The 22,483-nt window shown below is 36.6% G+C and overlaps 2 protein-coding genes, 1 long non-coding RNA gene and 1 other non-coding gene across 4 annotated transcripts; all 4 read right to left on the bottom strand.

Annotated features, from left to right (window-relative positions):
* Positions 1-775: 775 nt before the first annotated feature.
* Positions 776-3,036, bottom strand: LOC121978044. The gene is made up of 2 exons (XR_006111116.1): positions 2,832-3,036; positions 776-810 (listed from the first exon to the last, which is right to left on the bottom strand). It is a non-coding gene; the product is annotated as an uncharacterized LOC121978044 (long non-coding RNA).
* A 152-nt stretch (positions 3,037-3,188) lies between these two features.
* TRNAR-CCG lies at positions 3,189-3,261 on the bottom strand. The gene has a single exon. It is a non-coding gene; the product is annotated as a tRNA-Arg (tRNA).
* An 830-nt stretch (positions 3,262-4,091) lies between these two features.
* On the bottom strand, positions 4,092-18,403 carry LOC121977157 (probable UDP-N-acetylglucosamine--peptide N-acetylglucosaminyltransferase SPINDLY). The gene is made up of 18 exons (XM_042529715.1): positions 18,152-18,403; positions 17,316-17,752; positions 15,670-15,831; positions 15,403-15,578; positions 15,233-15,308; positions 11,079-11,207; positions 10,749-10,868; positions 10,574-10,642; positions 10,372-10,453; positions 9,686-9,780; positions 8,317-8,381; positions 7,749-7,947; positions 7,331-7,525; positions 7,089-7,183; positions 6,859-6,994; positions 6,555-6,772; positions 5,462-5,589; positions 4,092-4,959 (listed from the first exon to the last, which is right to left on the bottom strand). The coding sequence occupies exons 2-18, from the start codon at positions 17,724-17,726 to the stop codon at positions 4,559-4,561; spliced, it is 2,757 nt and encodes a 918-aa protein (XP_042385649.1). The 5' UTR covers positions 17,727-17,752; positions 18,152-18,403; the 3' UTR covers positions 4,092-4,558.
* A 231-nt stretch (positions 18,404-18,634) lies between these two features.
* Positions 18,635-21,805, bottom strand: LOC121977156 (multiple myeloma tumor-associated protein 2 homolog). Its single transcript, XM_042529714.1, has 4 exons — positions 21,650-21,805; positions 20,424-20,513; positions 19,162-19,429; positions 18,635-19,041 (listed from the first exon to the last, which is right to left on the bottom strand). Exons 1-4 carry the CDS (start codon positions 21,690-21,692, stop codon positions 18,765-18,767), a joined length of 678 nt encoding a protein of 225 aa, XP_042385648.1. The 5' UTR covers positions 21,693-21,805; the 3' UTR covers positions 18,635-18,764.
* Between the last annotated feature and the right edge of the window lie 678 nt (positions 21,806-22,483).

Raw genomic sequence — 22,483 nt, 5'->3', positions numbered from 1 at the left:
TTTTAGATTTTCTTATTTTTAACATATTATAAATAATTTAAAATTAATTGTAAAATTTCAAAAATTAGTATATTTTTATATTTAAATTAAAAATATATAATTAAAATTAAACTAATTAATATATACAAATGACGTCCAAAGTAAACCCGATGCACCTCCATTTTATTTCATTTTTTTTTTTTAAATAGCTATTTTGGAGATCAAATCATCTGTCCCCAGATTCCCGTGTCCCCATGTCTCATCGCCAATCGAACAAGCTAAATCACATCTCAAGGATGCAGTGCACATCACGAGACTGTTTAGCCCGTTCGATCGACAATGGGACACGAGAATATGGGAATAGAGGATTTGATTTCATTCTATCCCTCCTCTATTCTCTTCCTGAATCAAATGCTCCATTAATCCTCTAATCTCAAACCCGTTCCTGTGCATGACTGGTTAAGTTTTATGATTGTTAATAGAACGGTCAACTAGTAATTCTAGAGGCCAAAATAAATCCTAGAAATGCATGGAATCGACAAGGGATCATAATTATCATTATAAGAAAACTCTTAGAACAAACTCAATAATTTACAGTAAAAACTAGTTGAATAGCATTTTCATTCAGAAAGTTGAAAGACTTACTAATTTTCAGAACTTTCAAATAGGCCTTCCAAGATGTGCTCAATTCTTTGCATGAATGATCCCTTCCCTTTCCATCCTGGCTTTCTCATCATCGGCGTGCTTCTTCTCGTACTCTTCTTTTAAACTTCTGAAAGGCTTTTTCTTCGTTTTACTTTGCTTTGGAGGACTTTCGGTTTGATCTACCTCCTGCAAAGCCATTTAAAATTTCAGATTTAAGTCTTATAAATTACCATGCTGCTAAACAAAATGTAGAACCCCATGGGCCATTTAGGGATGATATAGAGACCCAATACATCAAGCATCTGAGGGTACATCGTCAATTCAAGTCTTGGATAGACTTGAATAACCAGTTATGCTTAATAATTGTGTTCCGAATGGACACTGGATTCGCTTAATCATCGAAGCAGAGATTTAATTGGCTTGGGTAGTGGGTAATGAATCACGGTTCAGGTAGCAGTCAAAAGTGAGTATAGTTGACCTAATAATGTTGTGAACATTCTATATAATCAGGTGTTTAGACATTATGAAAAGTCTATCTACTAAGGTAACGAAGATTCTAATTTGTCTCTAATGGCATAATAAAGGATGGGCTTGTACAAATGACACTGTCAGATATAATTACATAAACCCAGCACTAAAGAAGAAAGTATAAATTCCTAAACCATTTTCATATCCAGTTGATGTAATAAGACAAGTAGCTTCTATCGTGTTTCATCAGTGAAATAGGACACTTCCATTATGCATTTGATAATTTTGAAACTAGGATATGTGATTTGGGTATTTCAGAAACTTTCCTACACGGTTCGGTAATTTGCTGCAAATTTACAAGTCTAAAGAAATTAACCAATCTCACCTTAACATCCAAAGTTGTGGGCTGATGCTCACTGGAAATGTTTTGTTACTTGACTGTTTTCCTGTACTTCTTTACAAATTTCAAATTTGGCATTCTTGTATCACTCTGTGTTTTTCTATAATCATAAATCAAATGGCTTTGATGCTAATTGTCAAATAAGGCATAAACATAATCTTGTCCAACTAAAAAACAATCATGAAAAAATATCCTACCAAAATCAGAAAAAATAACGGAAAAATCCAAAATTACACCAAACAACACCCTGGGATGTTAGAGAACGTAATTTACCAAGGCCTCTCAAGATATGAAGTTTATAGAATGGGAGGCTGGATTCACAACAAAGCCAAAAATGAGGACTAAAACCTAGACAGGTAAATTTGGTAGCTAATATCAAATGCAGAAAGCCACACTTACATGCAACTTCTTAGGCTATGTATATTATGGGGGAAGGAAAGGAAATAAGAGTGGCAAGCAGGCACAATTTTGAGACTCATTCTCCTGATTATCTTGCCGAAATTACAGTAGGAATCGCCAAAATCTCATTTTCAAAGAAGCAAGTTTAACCCAACGGCAGCTAGCCCAATCCCATCTGCCCACAATTGGATGGAAGTGAACACCCTCAGCAGGACAGAAACGAGAGGGAAATGTCATCCTTATCCTTCTTTAGCACGCACAGACCTGACATTCTCGTGTGGCAGATGGTAACGGTAGATGAGGCAAGTTGCAATGAGCAATGACAGAGGGAAGCTGGAGGGTTTGAGCCTAAGGAAGGGCGGAAGGCTCGTGAGGCGCGGCGGTCTCAAGCAGCCAAAACGGAGAGGGAGTATGGCGAGCTCAGGAAGGGCAGCTAGCGGGGGAAGAAGTGCAGCGGGTTTGGGAGAAAATTGGTAATTTTTCATTTTTCGAGTTCCTTCTTCTTTCTCACCCAATCACGCAACTTCCAAAACTCCCTCTCTTTCTCTCCCTCTCCCTTCCCTTCTCTCTTCACCATAGTACAAAGATACCATTTGATAATCTTTCGCTGTAGAATATCAGATTTGAAAGAGGAAGAAAAAAAATCATACTACACGATCAATGTATCTGTTCATGCCTAGCTTCGACGGAATCCCATATCTTATCACAATACTAGCTAACTCATTCCAAAAAGATACCAATTAAAACAGATATCAAACAATCGCAATCACTCAGAACAAACAAAGCTGCAGATTGAAGATCTAGAACGAGCAATTTCTCTCGCATCGAGTTCTCGATTCTAGATCCGAACAAAACCTGACAGGAGATCGATCGATTCAAGGTAAACTAAAAGGAGAGAAAAGGACAGAAGGAAAGGCGACGAGGAAGATTAGTAACTCACTGATTAGAGCACCCGGCTTTGGCGTCGGCGAAGGCTTCGATCGACAGGCCTTTCCCTCCCAGCCGCCGCTCGTTCCTCTTACTCAGGCGATCCTTCCCGTGGGCAATGCCCGTCGCCGCCGTCTCGAAGTGGTTCGAAACGGAAACTGAACGCGAGAACCGGCACCGGACCCACAACTATTTAATGGGCTGGGCCAAGTCTGGCCCTTCTTACAGAATTATTGAGCTTACAATTTAGTATAATAATAATATTTGTGAATAGAATGATCCTTTTAAATCTATTAAAGCCCTTTATTTTAACAATTTAACGCCCAATGTAAAGGTAAATTATTTTTTTCTTAAAAAAAGTGATTATCATCGATCGCGATGGGACTCGAACCCACAATCTCCCGCTCCGGAGGCGAGCGCCTTATCCATTAGGCCACGCAACCAGTACATCATATAGGTTCATAGATTTAATATTTAATCAATATTTAAGTCTAATTATAATTACATATTTTTTTAAACTGAATAGGGGAATAAGGGGGAGAATATAAATGGAAATAAATAATTATTATTGTTAATATTTAGATTATCTGAAAATATAAATAAAAGAATCAAAATTCCATTAATATCAAAAATAACCATAGAGCAGCACCCTTCCCCTCTCTCTCTCTCTCTTTTCTCGGGGCATGGTGTCACGGTAGAATATTCAGGTTGTCACCTAGGTACCCGCGATTCGACCCCCAACTACAGCGTATTTATAAAAATTTTCCTTCAAATGGGGAGCACAATCAAAGGATGCTGGGCGTCTGGGTTGGCTGTCATATGCGTTTCTCGATTTATCCTGATGACCGATGAGAAACTTCCATAGGACCAAACTGATAACCCAGAAATAATCAATGAAACTAACTAAGATTATCTTTTTTTCCCAAAACATGAACACTAGTCATGGAATTCAATTCACGTTTTTGAAACGTGAACAGTGTTGCTGGTTGCTCCAATAGTTTTGCCTTTGAATAGCAAACATAGTTGTTGTCCTTCATCATAAATTTGAACTCATTACTAATAAAGATAAAATTAAAAATTTATTCGATTGTAATGATATGGATTCGAAACAAACACTGATAAACATCTTTGCTTTTTTTTTAGCCGACGCTTATTCTAATAAATGCTAGAATATCATCTTTATAATAATTTGAAAGCGATTTAAGCTATCAAATAAATAGCGAAAAGAAAAGATATCGTAGATTAACCAATATGATGTTATGCGAGTGTATGATTCTACGAAGAAGCTAAACATCGTAAGATGAATCATAATCTCCCAATCAAGCTGATGTTTACATGCTACAAAGTACTACTCAACCCTATTTCACCGACAGAATCCCCCTCCAAACTATGACATCGTGACAAGTCATTCTTGTCGAATGAGTTGCTGTCTGTATGCGAGTGTACAAATCTGGTGTCACCTTCTCTGTTCGTTACAAATCTGGTTATCTTTTCCGGATGCTTCAGAGAAATCAGCAGCACCGATCTATCAATCAATCTCTCTCTCTCTCTCTCTCTCTCTCTCTCTCTCTCTTAGCCATGCTAATCATGGCTATTTGGTCGACGCGACAGGCGAATTTACTTGACACTGAAGACCAAGAAACCCAATCGATTAACACTTACAATCTCCAAGGGTGAGCTTCAACTTTCAAAGGACCTCCCAAGTAAAACAGCAGGCACCTCCCTTTCCATGATCTCTTATCAATTACCATTTGCTTCATAGCTGCTTTTCTTTGGGCTCAGGGTGTGATTGACCGTAACACCATTTATCTGTGATTGCGTTTGGTGATTCAGTTGTTCCGAATCAATATTGTTTTTTTGTCCAGAAAACTTCACCATAATCTCATTGGAAAGAGGTGGTTGATCTCGCAGAGATTCCATATGCCTGATTGCAGGTACATCATTGCGGCAGTATCGCCGCCACATGTCTCGATATGTTGACTCTAGTCCTCGTGCAAATTTTGATCCATCACAGATTGGAGACTTCGACATAAGTTCTCGCAGTGACATTCTTAGCTCTCCTAGGGCTGAGATATCCGAAGCCAGCTTTAATGCCAATTTGACATATTCCTCTTCTGTTTTCGCAACCAGCCGGCCCAAACCTGCACCAAAACTAGACTCAGGGGACAGGCACATGTGCAGAATACATAAAGAAAAAAAAAAACTAGAACTTAGGATGTTAAGATAATAAAATAAAATAAAATTCTCAACAAGGTTATCTAATGAATCCTGGCAAAAGATTGTTAACATGTATAAGCCACATGCTCACTAAATCATTGCAAATTCAACTCCCCTTGCTTCTAATTTGTATACAACCCACATCCATCCACTTTTTGCGGTCCAGAGGAGGAGCCACTTGTATGTATTGGTGGGGAGTCATGGTCCCCACCTATTACTCCCCACCAATGCATGTAAGTGGTCCTCCCCTGGTCCGCAACCAGAGGATCTGCCCTCATTTTTATAGCCATGCAACTGCTTGAAAGAGTATAGCTAGAACGTGTAGTATTGATGTACATTTCTGATATAAATTTTGTTTGAATAAATATGTTAAATTACTTCCAGTGCTATGTATCCAGAAGTTTAACCATTGATATATATTCTTACCAACTCTAGTCAGAAGGCTGACACCGACATTATGAGCATGAACAGAACCCGCCATTGTGACACACGGAACTCCCATGTACAGTGACTCACAAGTAGTAGTTGTTCCTGCATATGGAAATGTATCCAAGCTGCAAAAGCAGGTAGTCATTCTTCAATAAACCATAGCAAGGTAAAAGACTAGGCAAAGTAACAAATCTTGAACACAGACCACACAAGTAATAATAATTACTTCATTGTCTTTATTAGATGTTTAAATATTATTTCAATCATTTTCGCACAACTTGAGCAGAAATAAAGTAGAGTTGGAAGGAATCATATTCCTCTCACTTTTTATTTCTTTTCAAGTACACAGAAGAAATTGATAGTTTTACTCCATTTCCTTTATTATTTCTATCCAAGTAAACACAGTATTAGTGGACTATAAACTCAATTTATTATTGAGGATATAACAGTGATATTTTGAAATTGAACTCACGTAGAGAAAATCAAGGCCTGCAATGTGCTCTAATAGATTGATAATATGTAAAAGCAGACGAAGAAACAAAAAGGAAAAAGTATATAGATGTTATTAGGAGATGACATAAAAGTTGGACAAAGAATAAAACAGTTTTTTCATAATCAACACGGTTAAAGTTTGGCACTGGTATCCACAACTAAAGTTCGACTTGAATAAAAAGATAACAGTAAATGTGTGGAAGTTCCAAATGAAAAAAGTATAAACAGAAAGTGATCCATTTTGGGTTTTATCACCGTATTAGTAAGCATTAGCAAGTTGTATTTGCCTAACAAACTATAAATCTTAAGCATAAAAAAGTTAGTCGAACTTTAAAATAATTCTTCACTTTAAGACAGCTTAATTTCTTGAACAAAAAAACATAACATAAATCAGATTTTAATGTACTTTTTTTTTATGAAATGGCAAGGAAGATCACCAGAAATAAGGACAAGGACATATTAGATAATGAAAAACAATTAGCCAATGCGAATAAACATGCTGCCAAAGTTGTTTTAGATCAGTTAATGCGTTGCCTGAATAAAGATGATTTCTTGTCATAAACAAAGTACAAGGATGAAAGTTAAGTCAATGTTGCACCTTATATCCATCAAGGAATATGCTTGCATGTGATCATGGTTAAGAAGGATAAGGGGTAATAGATCAACTCGCAAGGATTCCAACCCCATCTGCTCCAATGTAGAGAGAAATTTCTGCCTAACACTTTCGCAACAGAAAGGCTTGCACTTGACAACGAGTCTAGAATTGGGAACTGCACATAATATAGTTGCCCAAACTCGCAATACTTTTGGTGTTATCTGACAAATATAAATAAAATAAAATTATATCATAGCTTTAATTTCCAAAAAAAATAATTAATAAATAATATAATTTTAGGTGCTACCTTAGCCAAATTATTAAAGCTTCCGAAGGTGATAAAACCATTGGAAAGAGCCGGTGTTGGTGTAACAGGACCAGCCTCAGGAGAAGGCGTATAGCAGAGAAAACAATCTGGGAGACGAACTAATTCTTCAACATTCCTGCCAAAAATATTATCCCTCATTAATTAGCCATTAACATTAGCACGAAATTGGCAATCTTTATATGTTAAAAATGACATAATTTAAGACTTACTTTTGATTTGAATTAAGTGGATCCGTTAACTCATCTGTTATCCGATAATCAATTGTTGGCAAACCAGTTGTATTTGGGTAACCAATCCATGTTGCCTAACAATCATCATATACCACCAATCATAAGAACAACACGCTAGTAGAATGCTGGTAACCTAAATCCTACTAAGCTATGAACATGAAAGAAAAGCAGGAAGAAGGGAAACAGGAAACTCCATGAAGAAAGAAAAGTACAACTACTACCTGGACTGGAGCAGGCCGGCAAGCCATCATGCCCAATTTATTATTTGCAGTGTGTCCAGTAAGCTCCACCAATATATCAACTTTATCATCTCTAACCAAGCTAGCCACCCTTTTCTCATCTATACCATAAATATCTCTCCACACACCACCCTTTTTCAGAACTCTATCCTTAAATTTAAGTGTCTTCGCGTCGGCCTAAAGAATCATACCAAGTAACAAATCAGCAATGGAAAAATGGTTATATTCAAAATGCTGGGAAAATGGTTATTCAAAATGCAAAGGCAAGAATATTAAAGAGAAAAAAACAGAAAAGGAAAAGACTTGGCCACAGTCCACAAGGAAAAGGTGCAAGGAGAATGATTTAACTAAACAAACATAAGGAGAAAAATAGAAATAAAAGGAAAAGGAGAATTTTCACCTTGACAACGGCAGAGTATACAATCACCTTATAGTTTGCATAGTCATGGTGAGAAAGAGGTGCTTCAATGAAGTAGGAAACAGAGTGAGTAAAATAATCAGGGGACACATATCCAACTATCAGTGGTCGGTCTGTGTCTTTAGGATTATCCCAAGTGGTATATTGCACATAGTGATTCATAAAGCGCCTTCCCCATTCCCTAAGCAACAGTTTAACTTAGAATCAAGCCATATAATGTATATGAAAAATCATAAAGCAACCAAGAAATAAACTTATTCAAGCAAGTGTAGGCAAATATTGACGGACATGAAATTGATATGCTTCAAAAAATATTATGCTAATCCTAGTTCCAGATAAATAATGAAACCTTTATATAAAAAAACATGACAACTATGAATTACAAGTAACTATCAGAATGATAAACCCTTTCCCAAATAAGTTAATAAAATAACTCTATTTAATTTACCAAAAAATGAAAAAGTTAGTGCTTTCAAAGAAAAATCACTCTAATGGAAGATGCAAAAACAAACAAATGAAGCAAGACTTTTGGTTAGGAAATTGTTACTACCTATGCGCCTCAAAAAGTTTATCATTTGAACCCACATCTATGTAGTTCATTGCCAAGAGTCGATTCTGCAAAACTACATACAGATTAGTGAAGAAGTATTTTCACCAGGTACTCTGACCTAATGGTACCTGGTTAATTGAGATGATAATTGACAGTAATAATCAAATAGGTCAGCAATGCAACTTAAAGATATAGGGTTATCCCATCAGAGTAAAAGCAATCAAATATTAAGAAAATGGTGCCTCTAGAAAGTAGTTGTAGATCTCTTCCACTGCTTCATCACTCTAGCCTCTCCTTCTCCACCCCAATCAGTATGTTTCTTTTTATTTTAATTACTTTTACTACCCATTTGCAACTATAGACCTATTTCTGCCCATTTCTCATATTTTAGCCAATTTCTTCCTATGTTTGTTAATTTATGATATCTCCTTGATCTTTACACTAGAATTTCTCGGTCCTATGCGAGTTAACATCTTGAGCAAAATCAGCTCAAATTCAGTCAATCAAGATCCAATTCAACCAGGCAGACTCAGATCAGCTGATTCTTCAAACTAATTTTTGCTCTTGGTTTAGGAAAAACTTTAATTATGGATGACCAGCTGCGATTTTAAGGATCATAGTTTTCACAATTACAAAAAACGCATAATAAAAAAAAATAAAGCAAAATAAAATTACCGTAAAAAGGAGAATGCTAAGATGAGTGTACTAGAAAGATAAAATTAATAATAATAGTATCCGAGAGATATTTAATTTTATATATGAAAAAAAAGGCACAAACAAAAAGAACATTTGCATACACCCATGTAGTTTTGTCATCGATTCATAGGCATGCTCAAAAGTCAAAGCATCGTGAAGAGGAAGGTATAAAGCAAGTTTTTGGTTTTTTCACAATATGTCAAAATAATTTAAATGAGATAATATGGTCATCTGCATCAAAGTCTCCAACAAACCTTAATTATATTGATTATCATACTGGAGAATAGGGAAAGGGTATAAAGATAAACAATAAGAACTGGTTGCAATGGAAACAAAAACAAATGGTTTGCTGTTATAGTGTTGTACCAGACAGGTGGCAGTTCAATATACTCTATTCGTATGCATGACATGATGCCATAACATGCTTACTCCCCGAGAAAAACAGGACAGATTTGGAACCAGCATGCCAACTGTCAACATTAGGTGTCAGGAGCAATCCATCATGCTAGCCCTAGTCAGATGGGAGCTAGGTATAGTCCAAAAGTCACTTGAATAATATGCATAATAGACTTGGTTTAGGATGTCAAGAAACAAGCAAAGAATTCACATCTTGGAGTATGAAAATATAGATGATGAGAATATGAAGACGGACAAATCCAAAAAAGCATGTTACCTGACCAGCATTACGTGAATCAGGATCTATCTGGAGACATCTCTCATAAGCCTCGATAGACAGATTAATACTGCCCACATCTCTGTAGAGGACCCCTAAACAAGAAATATAGTGAGAGTACGAAAGAAATTTCTTACAGCAACTCTCAAAGATATCAACAAGAAATATAATATAGCCGTGATCCATTGATATAATCATCTACATAGATCTCCTCGAATATGATACTACAGTACAAAATAATCTAGGATAACTATGGAAACCCTCTGATAAAAATAAATCAAAAAGAAATATAATATAACTGCAATAGATTGATATGAGCATTTACATAGATCTACTGGTATAGGATACTATTGTACCAAATAATCTAGACCGAATTGCATATTTATACCAAAACCTCTAACAGAAGAGCTGAGACACCTCTAGTCAGACAACAATCTTCTGTCAGATTCTATTTGCAAAATCCTAAAATCTAAAATAGATACCTTCCCTTAGTTACCATAAAGGGGCATATGGTTCCTGACAGAGATATAAGGGAAGCCCATAGGCATTTAAAACTTAAAAAAGTGCCAACCACTCTGGACTTCCTAGCATCTCAGAAAGGTAAGAGCAAAGACACATCTTCAAATCATTATCTTAAGTGATAAACCAAAGACAGTAGAAATGAAGAGAATAGATGCACAACCAACCTAGGTTATTGTATGCTTCAGCATATGTAGGATTTGCAATGATGGCTTTTTCAATCATGCTGGCAGCTGCATCCATTTTACCCTATACAGAAGAATGTCATTTTTGCAATACTGTCAACTTACCGGTAGAAGTCATTTTTGAAAAAAAATAGTAAATTCACATAACAATTTGACAAGTGATCCATAATCTAGATGGTTATACCTGGACAGTGAAGACCACACCAAGATTATTTAGCGATTGAGAGAAGTTTGGTTTAATAGATAAAGCCGTCTAGAAAAAATAACCAAGTGTCAACAGAAATATCAAGAGCAATATCACACTACAGATAAAGATATATCAAATTTTTAAATATGGAGGACTGAAAAACAGAACATACCTGGTAACATTCCACCGCCTTATCCAGATTGTCTCTGTCCTTATAGATAACTCCCAAATTGTTGCAAGCCTCCGCACAATTGGGATTGAAGTGTAATGCAAGTTCATAAAACACAATTGCCTTCATGAATATTCAGATTCAAGTGTCAAAGAGTATCTTGCAGGAAAGAAGAGATAGTAAAACAAAGGAAACACAAACAAAGACAGTTGTTAGATGACTCTATATTAAGCTACAGATGGCCCATGCTTTGATGACACCCCGTACAGGATTAAGCAACTCATCACACTTTCCACAAGATGCAAAATATTGTAATGTATAAATAAGACTAACCTTATCAAATTTAAGCATTTCACCATATGCAACACCAAGATTATACATCGCATCAGCATAGTGCCAATTGTAAAACAAAGCTTTTTTGTAATATGCTACACCTTGGTTTATATCACCCTCGAGTTTTACCTAAAAATATAACGTATCAGTTAAACAAACTGTAATTAATTTTAAAATAAATTGTAATCTGTAATCACTCAATGGAGAAAAAAGTTAACAATAGCAGAAAGGCCCAATATCACTGCATGCAGAATTACTTTCATAGTTGTAAAAATAATTAAATTAACAAATTAAGCAAAGTGTTAGTGCATAGATGATTCCTGAAGATTAGAGAAATACTTAATATAAACAACAACATGGTGCACGAAGCTCCCAACAATGAGGAAGGATCGGATCTTATTGAGTCTATTATAAGCAGCCTTATCTTGCACTTCAAGAGACTATTTCTGACTCGAACCCATGACCACAAGGTCCCACAACAACTTTACCGTTGCACTAAAGGTCCTTCTAGAGAAGCACTTAATATAAGAGAAGAAATTGACTTGTCAAGCAGATAACCAAATTCAGTATCTATACACTTACCACATTAGCAATTTAAAGAGCAATGTCATACTCTACTTTCTTGATTTCTAACATTGGCTTGTAAGACTAAAGATTCAATTTATCAAGAAACATTTGATCTTCAATAAGACTAGATAAATATTAATTTGAGATTTGTGTTAATATCTGTTGATCCCTGTGGATGTTTTGATGTGATCAACCAAGTTGGTTAGGTCCTACTTTGTGTTTGATCCCTGTTTCTAAGTGTGCATGAGCTCAAGAGCGCAGGAAGTCGAGCGGAAGACACAGCTAGCGAGAAGGACGGCACGAGAAGGGAGCCGACGGGCTCGGTGCGTCCGAAGGACGAGAGAGCTGCGGAAGAGTACACTGGTGGGCGAGAAGAACGTGCGCGACGTTCGAGGGACGTAAAGCCGGGACGGAAGACTGCTCGAGGAGAAGGCCGGGAATTGGGTTCGGGTGAGCCCTATTCCGGTTGGCCGCAATCACCCAAGCGAGCGGAACCAAAGCAAGTCAACCGGGAAGTTGACTTGACAAGTGTTCGGTCGACCGGAAGCCATGATCGGTCGACCGAACCCCAATCATCAGAAGCCAACCGTTGGTGACATGTCAGCAACCAACCGTTGGCTGATCGGTCGACCGAACCTTCTGAACGGTCGACCGAACCGGAGATAAACCAGAGACTTAGTCGAGCATGCTGATCGGGCCATCTCAGGGAGAGACCGTTGGCTGATCGGTCGACCGAACAATGGGATCGGTCGACCGAACGCAGGCTCGATCCACACAGACTGCATCTGGACGGAAAGCTAGGCAGTACGCAGGTTCGATCGACCGAACCTGGGGATCGGTCAACCGATCCCTCTCGAGTCAAATCCTGATTCCGAAGATCAAGTGAACTGGATAAGTCTTGGAACCCCTATATAAAGGGGTCTCGAACAGCTATTCGGGAACTAACGAAAATCAACTCTGTAGTCATTCCTAACAATAGTTCTAAGCTTCCAAAGTGTAAAAGGCTTCTCCGCCTTCAGAGAAGGAGATCTTTCAGAGCTTTTCCTATTGCCTTGGATTAACAACCTTCTTGGTTGTAACCAAGTAAATTGTTGAATTCTTTTTCTTTATTTCTGTTAATTTACTTTATTACTATTGCACTGTTTGAGTTGAAATAATCGAGGAGGGTATACTTTTATTTTGCAGGCAATTCACTCCCCTCTTGCCGGTCCCGCTGCGCCAACAATATCGGCCTCATCGAGAACTCACTTTTAAGTTTTTAGGCTAATTACCAAATTCAGTCAAACACTTGCCTCATTCAAAATTGAAAGGATCTACCGATATTCTATTTTCTTCAATTTTTAATATTAATTTGTAGGACTAAAGATTCAATTTATCAGGACAATTGATCTTCAACAAGACTAGATGAATATGTAAAATTAGTCCAGGAACATGATATTTGAACTATTATCCTGTGGGACCAATAAAACAAGATTCCTTCTTTTAATCAGTAAATTATGCACAGCTGATAAAGTCTAGAGCTAACCTGTTCACATAGATGAGTCCACCAGACAATTCCTCTGTAATATAATCATTGACTAATGAATTAATGTAAAGACAAATATAAGAGACTGCATGATTTTTAGTGAGGATATCTACTCTACAGTGTTACATCCTGATTAAGGCATAATATGGTTTCAAGGTGCGATCCTTGCAAAAACTTTCATTTTTTTCTTAAGATTTTCCTAAAGTACACCTCAACAGCTGAGACATGGCAGTGCAAATTTTATTCTAGTGCTTTAGGTGAGTTGTTCCATTGTAACCTGATTCTCACAGGCATGAACTAGGAAAAAGCATCAATACCAAGGTAAAAGAATCCTGGCCTACAGGAACTTTTACAAAATTGAAACTACTTTAACCATACAAATCCTACCAAATTCCGAATTGCTGGACTTCACTTCAAATTTTCAGTCCAAGTTCAAATTATGCTGATGATACATCAAGAAAAAAGATTATAAAATAAAGTGCACGAGCCACAGATAAGGAAAACAGAATCTCAGAGGAATTATGAAAATGGGTACATAGAACAATGCTATGAGAACTTTGATCACGTAAAAAACAACTAACAGGAACAGAACATTGAAATCAAAATAATGAAACAAGACAGAAGCAAAGATTGTTCCCAGATGCAGAAACCTCATTTAACTGTCATCATCCAGTCTCAGTGGTGCTGTTATAACTATAGATCTTGACTTAGATACAAGTCCATTAATTTTAGGAAATTGCATGGGTTAATTGAAGGGAGATTAGAAGCAATACAACTGTCAAAGGAAGTTATAATTATAACAATATTAAACTATGAATTAAATAAAAAATAATTTTATTAAGTTATTCCAACTTCCAACAATCACATTGCCCACTTGGTCAGCCGTGTAAGAACCAACAAAGTCCATAATGTTTATGTGGATGTAAATTGATGAAACACACATCGTATGAAAAACCTATTGAGGTAGTAAATGCTGATATCCCATATTTATCAGGCTTGTAATCAGGTATCATTCTAAAAATAAGCCATCACTCTATGTCATTGCAGAACTTCACAGCTTGATTATCAAATGACCTAACATTTTTAAACATCCTTTGTGAGCAGCAGCATGATGTTAGCTGCACTTCAGATGTGTAAAAGAACTGTGGCAAATTCTATAGAAAGCTTCAAAATTGCAATTTAGAATTAGGTACATACATAAGAACCAAATGGGTACAGAGAGGCCACTAAAGTTTTAAGCTATATTTTTGAAGAGTAACCAGAGCCACAACAAAACTGTTGAAAGGAACTGACATGTACCAAGCTAGTATGATATTTTTGGCTACTATTAAAGGAAAATCCTGAAATGCTTCCTGAACTGAGCCAGTGAGATGGTTAATGCATTAGTGCACATAGAATTATTATCTAGCAGAACCTTGTATCCAACCAGAACTATGTCACAAAAAAACATTCAACTAAAGATATTTCTGCATATTAACTCCTATTGGGCAAAAGGCGATTACGCTTGCCCTCATCAACCCGTCCTAGGACCATCACGAGGGACGTTAATCACAGTGACTGCGGTAAAATGGATGGGAGGGTGAATTGTGAATTTAAAAACTTGAATGGGCAAATTCAGAACTAAAATCCTTTTTTTAGGTCTTCAAACACATCAGTCCTATATCTTTTCCTTGTTTTTACTTTCTGGAGCATACCTGTTGACTATCATGCAAATCTTGTAAAACATGAAACAACAGGCTTTCGATATAGTTGGGAGAGACTAGCATGAATCAATGCCACATTAACTAAGAAAGTATATGGAATTAGTGATAATCCATCTGAATGGATATTCTACTTGAAATGCATTAAAAGATTTTAATTTCTTTGACATGGGGAACATGTATACTCAATCTTTTAAGCATGAAAAAGTGGAACACCAACAGAGGCCAGAAAATGACACCCTGGAGAAAAGCAAAATAAAAATATAGCACGAGTATTACAACAAGGGCCCAACTGATTTTGGAGGTGCACACTGCAAAGGCACTTAGAATATGTATGACGCAGACTGAGATAAATAACTGACCTTAGTCCCAAGGTCTGTCAAAGCTATTGCCATGTTATTTTTGGCAATTTCAAAGTTTGGAGACACAGCTAAGCACCTGATACAGGAAAACAAAATACCCACAATAATTATGAAGCAGGAGAAATGAACCATTATAGTTATGTTAAACAAAAAAATAACTTGGATGTCACCTTTCGTAGCAAGCAATAGCTGCCTCCAAGTCACCCCGATTTTTATATATTACACCCATGTTGCAGTATGCTTCAGCATATAAGGGCCTCTCTAGGATAGCCTTCTCATAGCAGTTTAGAGCCAAATCATATTGCATCATCTCGGAGTAAACAACTCCAAGGTTGTAATAGGCGGGCTGAAGTATAAAGGTGGTGTCATATCAAACCCCAAAAATTAGAGGGAAAGCCCAAAAACAGTAACCAGGCAAATAAGATTCATGAACATACAGCATAGTGACTATCTACTTTAAGTGCTTCAAAATACTTCTGAATTCCTTCCTCAGTGTTACCGGCAAGTTTTAAGCTTGTCCCAAGATCTGTCAAAACAATAGCAAGGCATTCTGCAGCAGGTTTGTATGAAGGATCTGCCTTTAAAGCCTTCTTATATGACTGCAATAAACTTATTGTGTCAGATTTAATTGTTTATTTTGAGTAAACTTCCCAATACATCTAATAAACTAACAGTGGATTAAACAATGGAAGTGAAAATGAGAACCTCAGAATTACCAAATCTCAAAAGGGTGCAAAAATACAACGAAAAGAGAGTATATAGAAAATTGATAGAGAAACTATAAAAACAATCTTAGGTAAGCAGGATATGCAGTATTCACCACGAAATGGCAAAAATTAACTATAAAAACAATTAGCAGTCTGTCCAACCAGTTGGGAACATTTTCATAGATAAATTTATCCCTGTTGGATTCTATGCATGGTAATATATCAGTAATGCCCAAGTTATTTAGATACTTTTTCTAGCATATTTTCTTTTGTCCCTCATAAATTAAACTAGTTAACTTGCCCATGGAATATATATATATACCAGTCATCTGAACTAAACCAAACTGCTCAATAATTAATAGATTTATTTATTTTATACCACCCAAAAACATAACACATCTATCTTCAAGTATTTAGAAAGGCGAAAGCGTATGCAGGTCATATAAAGTCAGCCCACTATATAAAACTTATGATGCATATAAGCATTTTCTAGGACTATGTGATCAATATTAAAGTATTAAGAAATTTCTATATCAATATCTTGAGTATTAATCATTTGCAAAACATGTTCTTGAGTAAACACTTAGAAATCAGAAGCAACTAAATACGATAGTTCAGCTTTGAAGTAAATTTGGATTAGCTTAAGCTGGTTAAAATAAACCAGAAAAGGTTTTTAAACTACATGTGTAGATCGCATAGACTATACTAATTAACAGGTATATATTTAAGAATCTGATAGATCACAAAATCAATCTTTAAGTTCATAGAGGATCTGAAGGAACAAGTTTCAATTATCCATAGTTACCAATAAAATGAAGGCATTAAGTACTAAATTGTCAAAAACAAAGTAAAAAAGCCCTAATGAATTTTAGATACCTTTTCTCAAAAAAATACAACCCAATAGTAACAAAAAAGGATGCTACAATTGTTAACTACCTAAAAAATGGAATACTTAGCGACTAGCGTTTTCTTTAGGAGATGCCTGATCAAACACTTATTTAAACTCAAGTAAAAGAAAATGAAAATTGTGTGTCATGAAAATAAAGAACTAGTAAAGATGGGCTTACTTAAACCAAAAGATAGAAGGGAGAGGGAGGGGGAGAGAAAGTAACACAAAACTATACCCAAGTAATTCATAATCCATGTATAACTTTGTGAGCCTTACGATCCCCTTTCCACTTCCCCTCCCCATACCTATCATTCCGCCGAAGTAAGCCCAGCCTAAATATAACAATTAAGTCACTCAACTAACAAAATTCCAGGGATTTAAGTAACAAGATTTACCCCAAATACAATAATAAAAAAACAAAATTTCCGTCTAGATTAAGAAATATCTGAATTAGTAAATAATTAACAAATACAGAAATCATGAACACCTCAGCAGCCTCCGATAAGTGTCCCTCATCCTTGTAAATAACCCCACAGTGAGTGAGGGCACAAGCATTGAACGGATCAAGCTTAATTGCTTCTGTAATACAACCAAAAGCTTGCCGCAATTGATTCTGCATTTGGAGGCAGATTCCCTTGCCTATAAGGGCTTCCAGATTGGTTTTATCCTTCTCGAGGATGCTTTCATACAACAACTGAGCATCTGCAAACTTGTTTCGCGACCTTAGGATATTAGCATATGTGAGAGCACCATTCCCTTCAATCTTCCTCCTAAGCAAAGGAACTTCAGGCTGAGTTGAGCACTCATCTAAGGAAGTTTTCAAAGCTTTGGGGCAGCCATTCTCCAATAGAGCACATTCCCTCTTATTCCCATTATCAGTGTCCTCTATCCATGCCATGAGGAGATAGCCACCCGACACTGCTCCTGGAAAGAGTGAAGGAGATGAAAGAAATAAGCTAAATTTACCTCTTGAGAGTCTTAGAACGGGCTATGATTCACTTTAAACGAAGAACATAAAGCGGACAGGAAAAGGGATCGGTATAAGTAAATTCATCCTACACTGGCAACTCGATGCAAAAGCCCTACCAAAGAAATTCAAAGATCAAAGAGTGAAAAGTCCCAACTTTAATCACACTTCAAGGAAACGCCGATGAACGAAGACCAAGTCCGACGAAGTCAATCAAAATGCGAGTCCACGGAGTGAGAAAAACGCGAGAAACCCAAACAACACATCAGCGTAATCTACACGGAACAACAGAACAGGAAAAAGAAATAGAAAGAAAGCGGCAAGATTAGAACAGAACGCTAGGGTTTCGGCCTTACAATGGAAGGCGGAGCGGCGGGGAGAGGGAAGCCGCCGGAAGGGAAGAAGCGCGCTGCTCCAGCAGCGAGGGTGTCGAACGGACGGAGAGAGGGAGGCAGTCCGGAGGGTTTTCGCGCGGCGGCAGGGGTGGAGGGCTCTCCCTCGACTTCTTCGTATCGCTCTCTTTTTCGTCGGCTTTTTTCCAGTCTTTGCGTCGCCCTTTTCGCTGCGCTGCCTACCGCGGCAGCTGCCTTGTGCCGTATGCCCTTTTATCGTAGAGGTAATTTGCGGGCTAATGATACGCGTCGCTACTCCATAAATACCGAATCGAAGATTTTTTTTTTTTTAACCGATAAAAATATCTAATAAATAAAAGGCTTCTTCGATTAAAAAAAACTGAAGAATATTATTTCTTATCTAATAAATATTATTTAATGCCAGGATATTTCAGTATCTAATAAATGATGTTAGAAAGAACTGCGATATCTTTCGTAGGCGATAGCTACTGCCAACGACCAACGGATGTGTTGGCTTTTGAGATTAACCGTTAGCTTGTTTCAAACAAAGTGCAGTTAATTCTAGGTGAAAACATAGATACAGAATTTATCGTCACTGGCCATGACAAGCCATGAATCAATCAGAATCATGCCTGCTCTTGCCTTTATGCCTGCTCTGGTGTATTCGCTTGTCATCCGAATCATTAGACCGTTTCTTCTCGTGATGCTTTCGATGATTACCTTCTCTGTCCTTTCCCTCTTCGTGTCTTGGTTCATCATTACTACTGCGGTGTCTCCTCTCATCCCTTTCTTCCCGCCGCCTCCTTTTTCTGCATGTGTCCATCGACTGATCTTCGTCGCTTTCGTTAAAGGTTCGTTGAAGAGTGCTAGACTCCGGTTGATTGCGAGGTGCCCTGCAGCCCACAGCACGAATGTTTTAGCTCAAACTAAGTGTTGTGATTTAACAGTCTCAAGATCCTAGAGCAATGAAATCAATAATATAGCTGCTGAGATTAGTGTGATAGTGATCTTACTTGTACAAGCCAAGCCCTTGAACCATAATTGCTTCGGCATGCTGAGCACCCAGGTCGTCAGCGGTAGACCCTCTCTTTACAAGCTCTGTGTATTCATGTTTATCCAGCCGATTGCCTTGAGGCCGACTGGCGCGCTTAGGAGCCAAGCCAAGCACTTCTCGCATAGCCTGTTCTTCATCTTCTTTGATCCTTTTGATTTCCTCTCTAATGGAATCCATCTCTGAGCTGGGAGATTGCTTGTCTCGAGTATACCAGAACAGATCTTTCCCTGATAAATGGTAAAATAAAATTAATAAAGAGCAAACATATAACCTTTTTTATGTTGCAGAGAGAGGATTGCAAGAAGAAAAAAAAAGATCAATGTTATAATACAGTAGGGTAACAGATGAAATTCTGCCTCCAAAAAGGTAATTCAAAGAACCAAAGGGCACCAAAGATCTATTTGTTTTGTGGAAAATATTTACTAGTGTTTTTCCAGCATTTGGCACGTTGTAAAATCATGATCATCGGAAATATTTCCTAAGTTCAATGGAAAATGTGGTCATTTGGAGGGAAAACAAAATCATTTTACCATACTCGTCAGTGAACCCCCTTCCATCGATCATACTCTAGAGCCACCCACCCACCACCACTTTTGCTCTCTGTTCAATAGCATCTGTGACTTCCTCCCCTCTGCCTACCACTTCCCACAGGCCCCCTGCTCACCTGTAAATTTTCTCCAGTTCAAGGGAAAAATGTGTGTGTGCGCATAGAGTTTTGATGTGCTAAGTACCTTATGCCACACACCCCGTGCATACCTAAAGAAAACCGATTTAAAAATTTTTTTATTTAATACTATAACTCAACTCCTGAACCCTAAAAGCAAAAGGCATACCTGCAAGCAAAAAAAAAATTAAAAATAAAATAAAATATTAAAATGTACTCCGGTTGTGCCAATCAGATTTTGCCTTTAGGATTTAAGGATTGGGTTATAGTATTAAATATACAAAAAAATATCAAAACGAACAAAAATTTGAGGTGCTCACGTGATGTACAGCGTAAGGATACGACATATCAAACTATCTATCTCTTTATACCCAACAGTTTATAAGAATAGGCCCAATAATATGTATAGCAAATTTTGGAAAACTAAGCTCTGTTGCTTTTATGTAAAAAATATTGCTAAACAACGAGAGAGAAAAAAAACATCATACAGAAAAGTACCAAGAAAATCCACTACCTATACAAAATTAAAGCATAAAATAGAAGTCTAGGAAGAGTACCTTTTTGCCATCGGCCAACAGGAGCATTAATGCTATGACCAAGATAATTCTCTCGATGTTTATCAACCTTCACATCATCCCATTTGAATTCTAAAAAATGACAGGATACTGTGTGAGCCATCTATTTAGCAAAGATGGAAGGAAATAAAAATACCTCCAAAGACAAGTCATCAAAGCTGATAAATTAGAAACAGAACAATGAATTAATTTGCATGGAGCCAGAAATGGACAAAAGCAGCCCTATTCCGTGCTATTTTTCCACAAAATAATTCATTTGTCAAGGAAGATAGACATTAAATTGCTTTGAACTTAACATATTTCAAGATGAGAGGATCTATATCTCAAACTAAATTTTCATCATTTGAAAAATAACAACTAGAAAGTGGCAATTTCATATCTACAGGTGTAGCTCTCGAAGTATATATGTAATCTATGTCCCTGAGGTACATAGAATTCCCAGCAAAGAATTTTTTAGGTATGCATTAGATTTAGAGTTTGCCATCAATCAATAAGCCATCCAATTCAATCAATGTGACTGCATGGTCAAAGAAAAAGGCATTATTACTGATGTATCAGCATTAGCCACAGGAATCTATCTGTTAGCATCAGAGTAGGATTAGATATTCCAAAGATGGTCAAAGCAATCACATAACAACTCACCAGACCACAAAAATCAATTCGTCGGCATATTTTAACTTCCAGAGTGCAATTAGATAAGCCAAAACTGATCAAAACAATCCGATAACGACATACCACATAATACTAGTTGTTCTAGCCACACGAATAAAGACATTCAATGTCCTTAAAATATCTGGAACAGGGTATTGCCTCCCGCTCATCAGAAACACTCCCTAGCCCTCAAACACGTGAAATATCCATCATCCATGCACTAAAATAACAATATTACAGAGGGAAAAAAAAAACTTCACACGCTAAAATTTTACGATATTTTATGGGAATTCCTCCCATGGAGATCGGGATATCGCATGCAGCATTAATTATAAACCCTAATGCTGGTTATGAATACAGAGAAAGAAATGAAACGAAGAAAAAAAAACAAACATAATTTTATAATACACCGTCCAAAGAGCAAGGTCTACATAAATCTCCCTTTATACGCAAAGATCCGCGTGAAAATTGAAAGATTTTTCTGACAGAATGATATGAGCCGACGCATACATAGAATAGAACCCAAACAAGGGAGGAAGAAAGAAGAAGAAGCTTACGATCTCGACCGCCTCGAACACCTCCTCTCGAAGGATTATACATCGCTTCCTCAGCTCCGCTTCGGTTTGCTTCGATTCCGAAAGCGATTCCGATCGCGCCGGCGAAAGGGCGAAGTTGGAGATAACGATACGGAAATTGGAGATAATAAACCACTAGCTGCCAAGCGGGTCGGTTCCGCAAACATGAACCGAACCCGACATCATATATTTAAAACCGAACCCGGCTTATATTCTTTTTTCAAAATACTACTAAAATTTATCGGAAATAATTATTTAATTTTTTTCTGAATTTGAGATGATTTAAATTTGACTTGAGTTCCATTTGTTTAAATTAATGTCATTAAACTTTGAATTTAAACTTAATTTGATTATTTAAAATTTTTATATTTTTAAATTTATTTAATTGAATAGTAAATTTAATATTACAAAACTTATTAACTATCTTGAGAAATGAGAAGCCTTTTTATTTTATTTATAAATTTAATAAAAAAACTTATTAATAAATATGGTCCATAATTTTTATTTATAAACATTATTTATAAATAATTTACAATTTACGTTCACAAATGCCAACTAGATAAACACGCTTGCATGCATTTAATATTATTCATTTAGTTTAAGAAACTGTTAATAAATAAATTATTACTAAATTTGTTTGGTTCATTTAAAACTTTATTCATTTAAAAGCAAATGGACACTTTATTGTCTCGGCAAAAAAGTTGAGCGGGGGCAGCTTTTCAAATTTTTAGATATTTCATAATAGAGAGTTAACTTCTATAAATTAATTAATGAATTTTTTTAATAGATAATTGTCTAAAAATATTGAGTTGATGA

The sequence above is a fragment of the Zingiber officinale genome, chromosome 4B, assembly GCF_018446385.1.
Source record: "Zingiber officinale cultivar Zhangliang chromosome 4B, Zo_v1.1, whole genome shotgun sequence".
Classification (NCBI taxonomy): Eukaryota; Viridiplantae; Streptophyta; class Magnoliopsida; order Zingiberales; family Zingiberaceae; genus Zingiber; species Zingiber officinale.
The sequence above is the reverse complement of the archived record's forward strand: the minus strand, read 5'-3'. Positions and strand labels throughout refer to the sequence as shown.

What these genes read in the sequence shown, in the direction of transcription:
- LOC121977156 (XM_042529714.1), bottom strand. Translation starts at nt 21,692, where the DNA reads ATGTATAATCCTTCGAGAGGAGGTGTTCGAGGCGGTCGAGATC. An exon ending in TGTTGGCCGATGGCAAAAAG is followed by an intron (nt 19,430 to 20,423) that starts GTACTCTTCCTA and finishes ACCATTTATCAG; the next exon opens with GGAAAGATCTGTTCTGGTAT. An exon ending in CAAGGGCTTGGCTTGTACAA is followed by an intron (nt 19,042 to 19,161) that starts GTAAGATCACTA and finishes TGTGGGCTGCAG; the next exon opens with GGCACCTCGCAATCAACCGG.
- LOC121977157 (XM_042529715.1), bottom strand. Translation starts at nt 17,726, where the DNA reads ATGGCATGGATAGAGGACACTGATAATGGGAATAAGAGGGAATGTGCT. An exon ending in AAGTAGATAGTCACTATGCT is followed by an intron (nt 15,579 to 15,669) that starts GTATGTTCATGA and finishes TTTATACTTCAG; the next exon opens with CCCGCCTATTACAACCTTGG. An exon ending in ATTCACGTAATGCTGGTCAG is followed by an intron (nt 8,382 to 9,685) that starts GTAACATGCTTT and finishes GTAGTTTTGCAG; the next exon opens with AATCGACTCTTGGCAATGAA.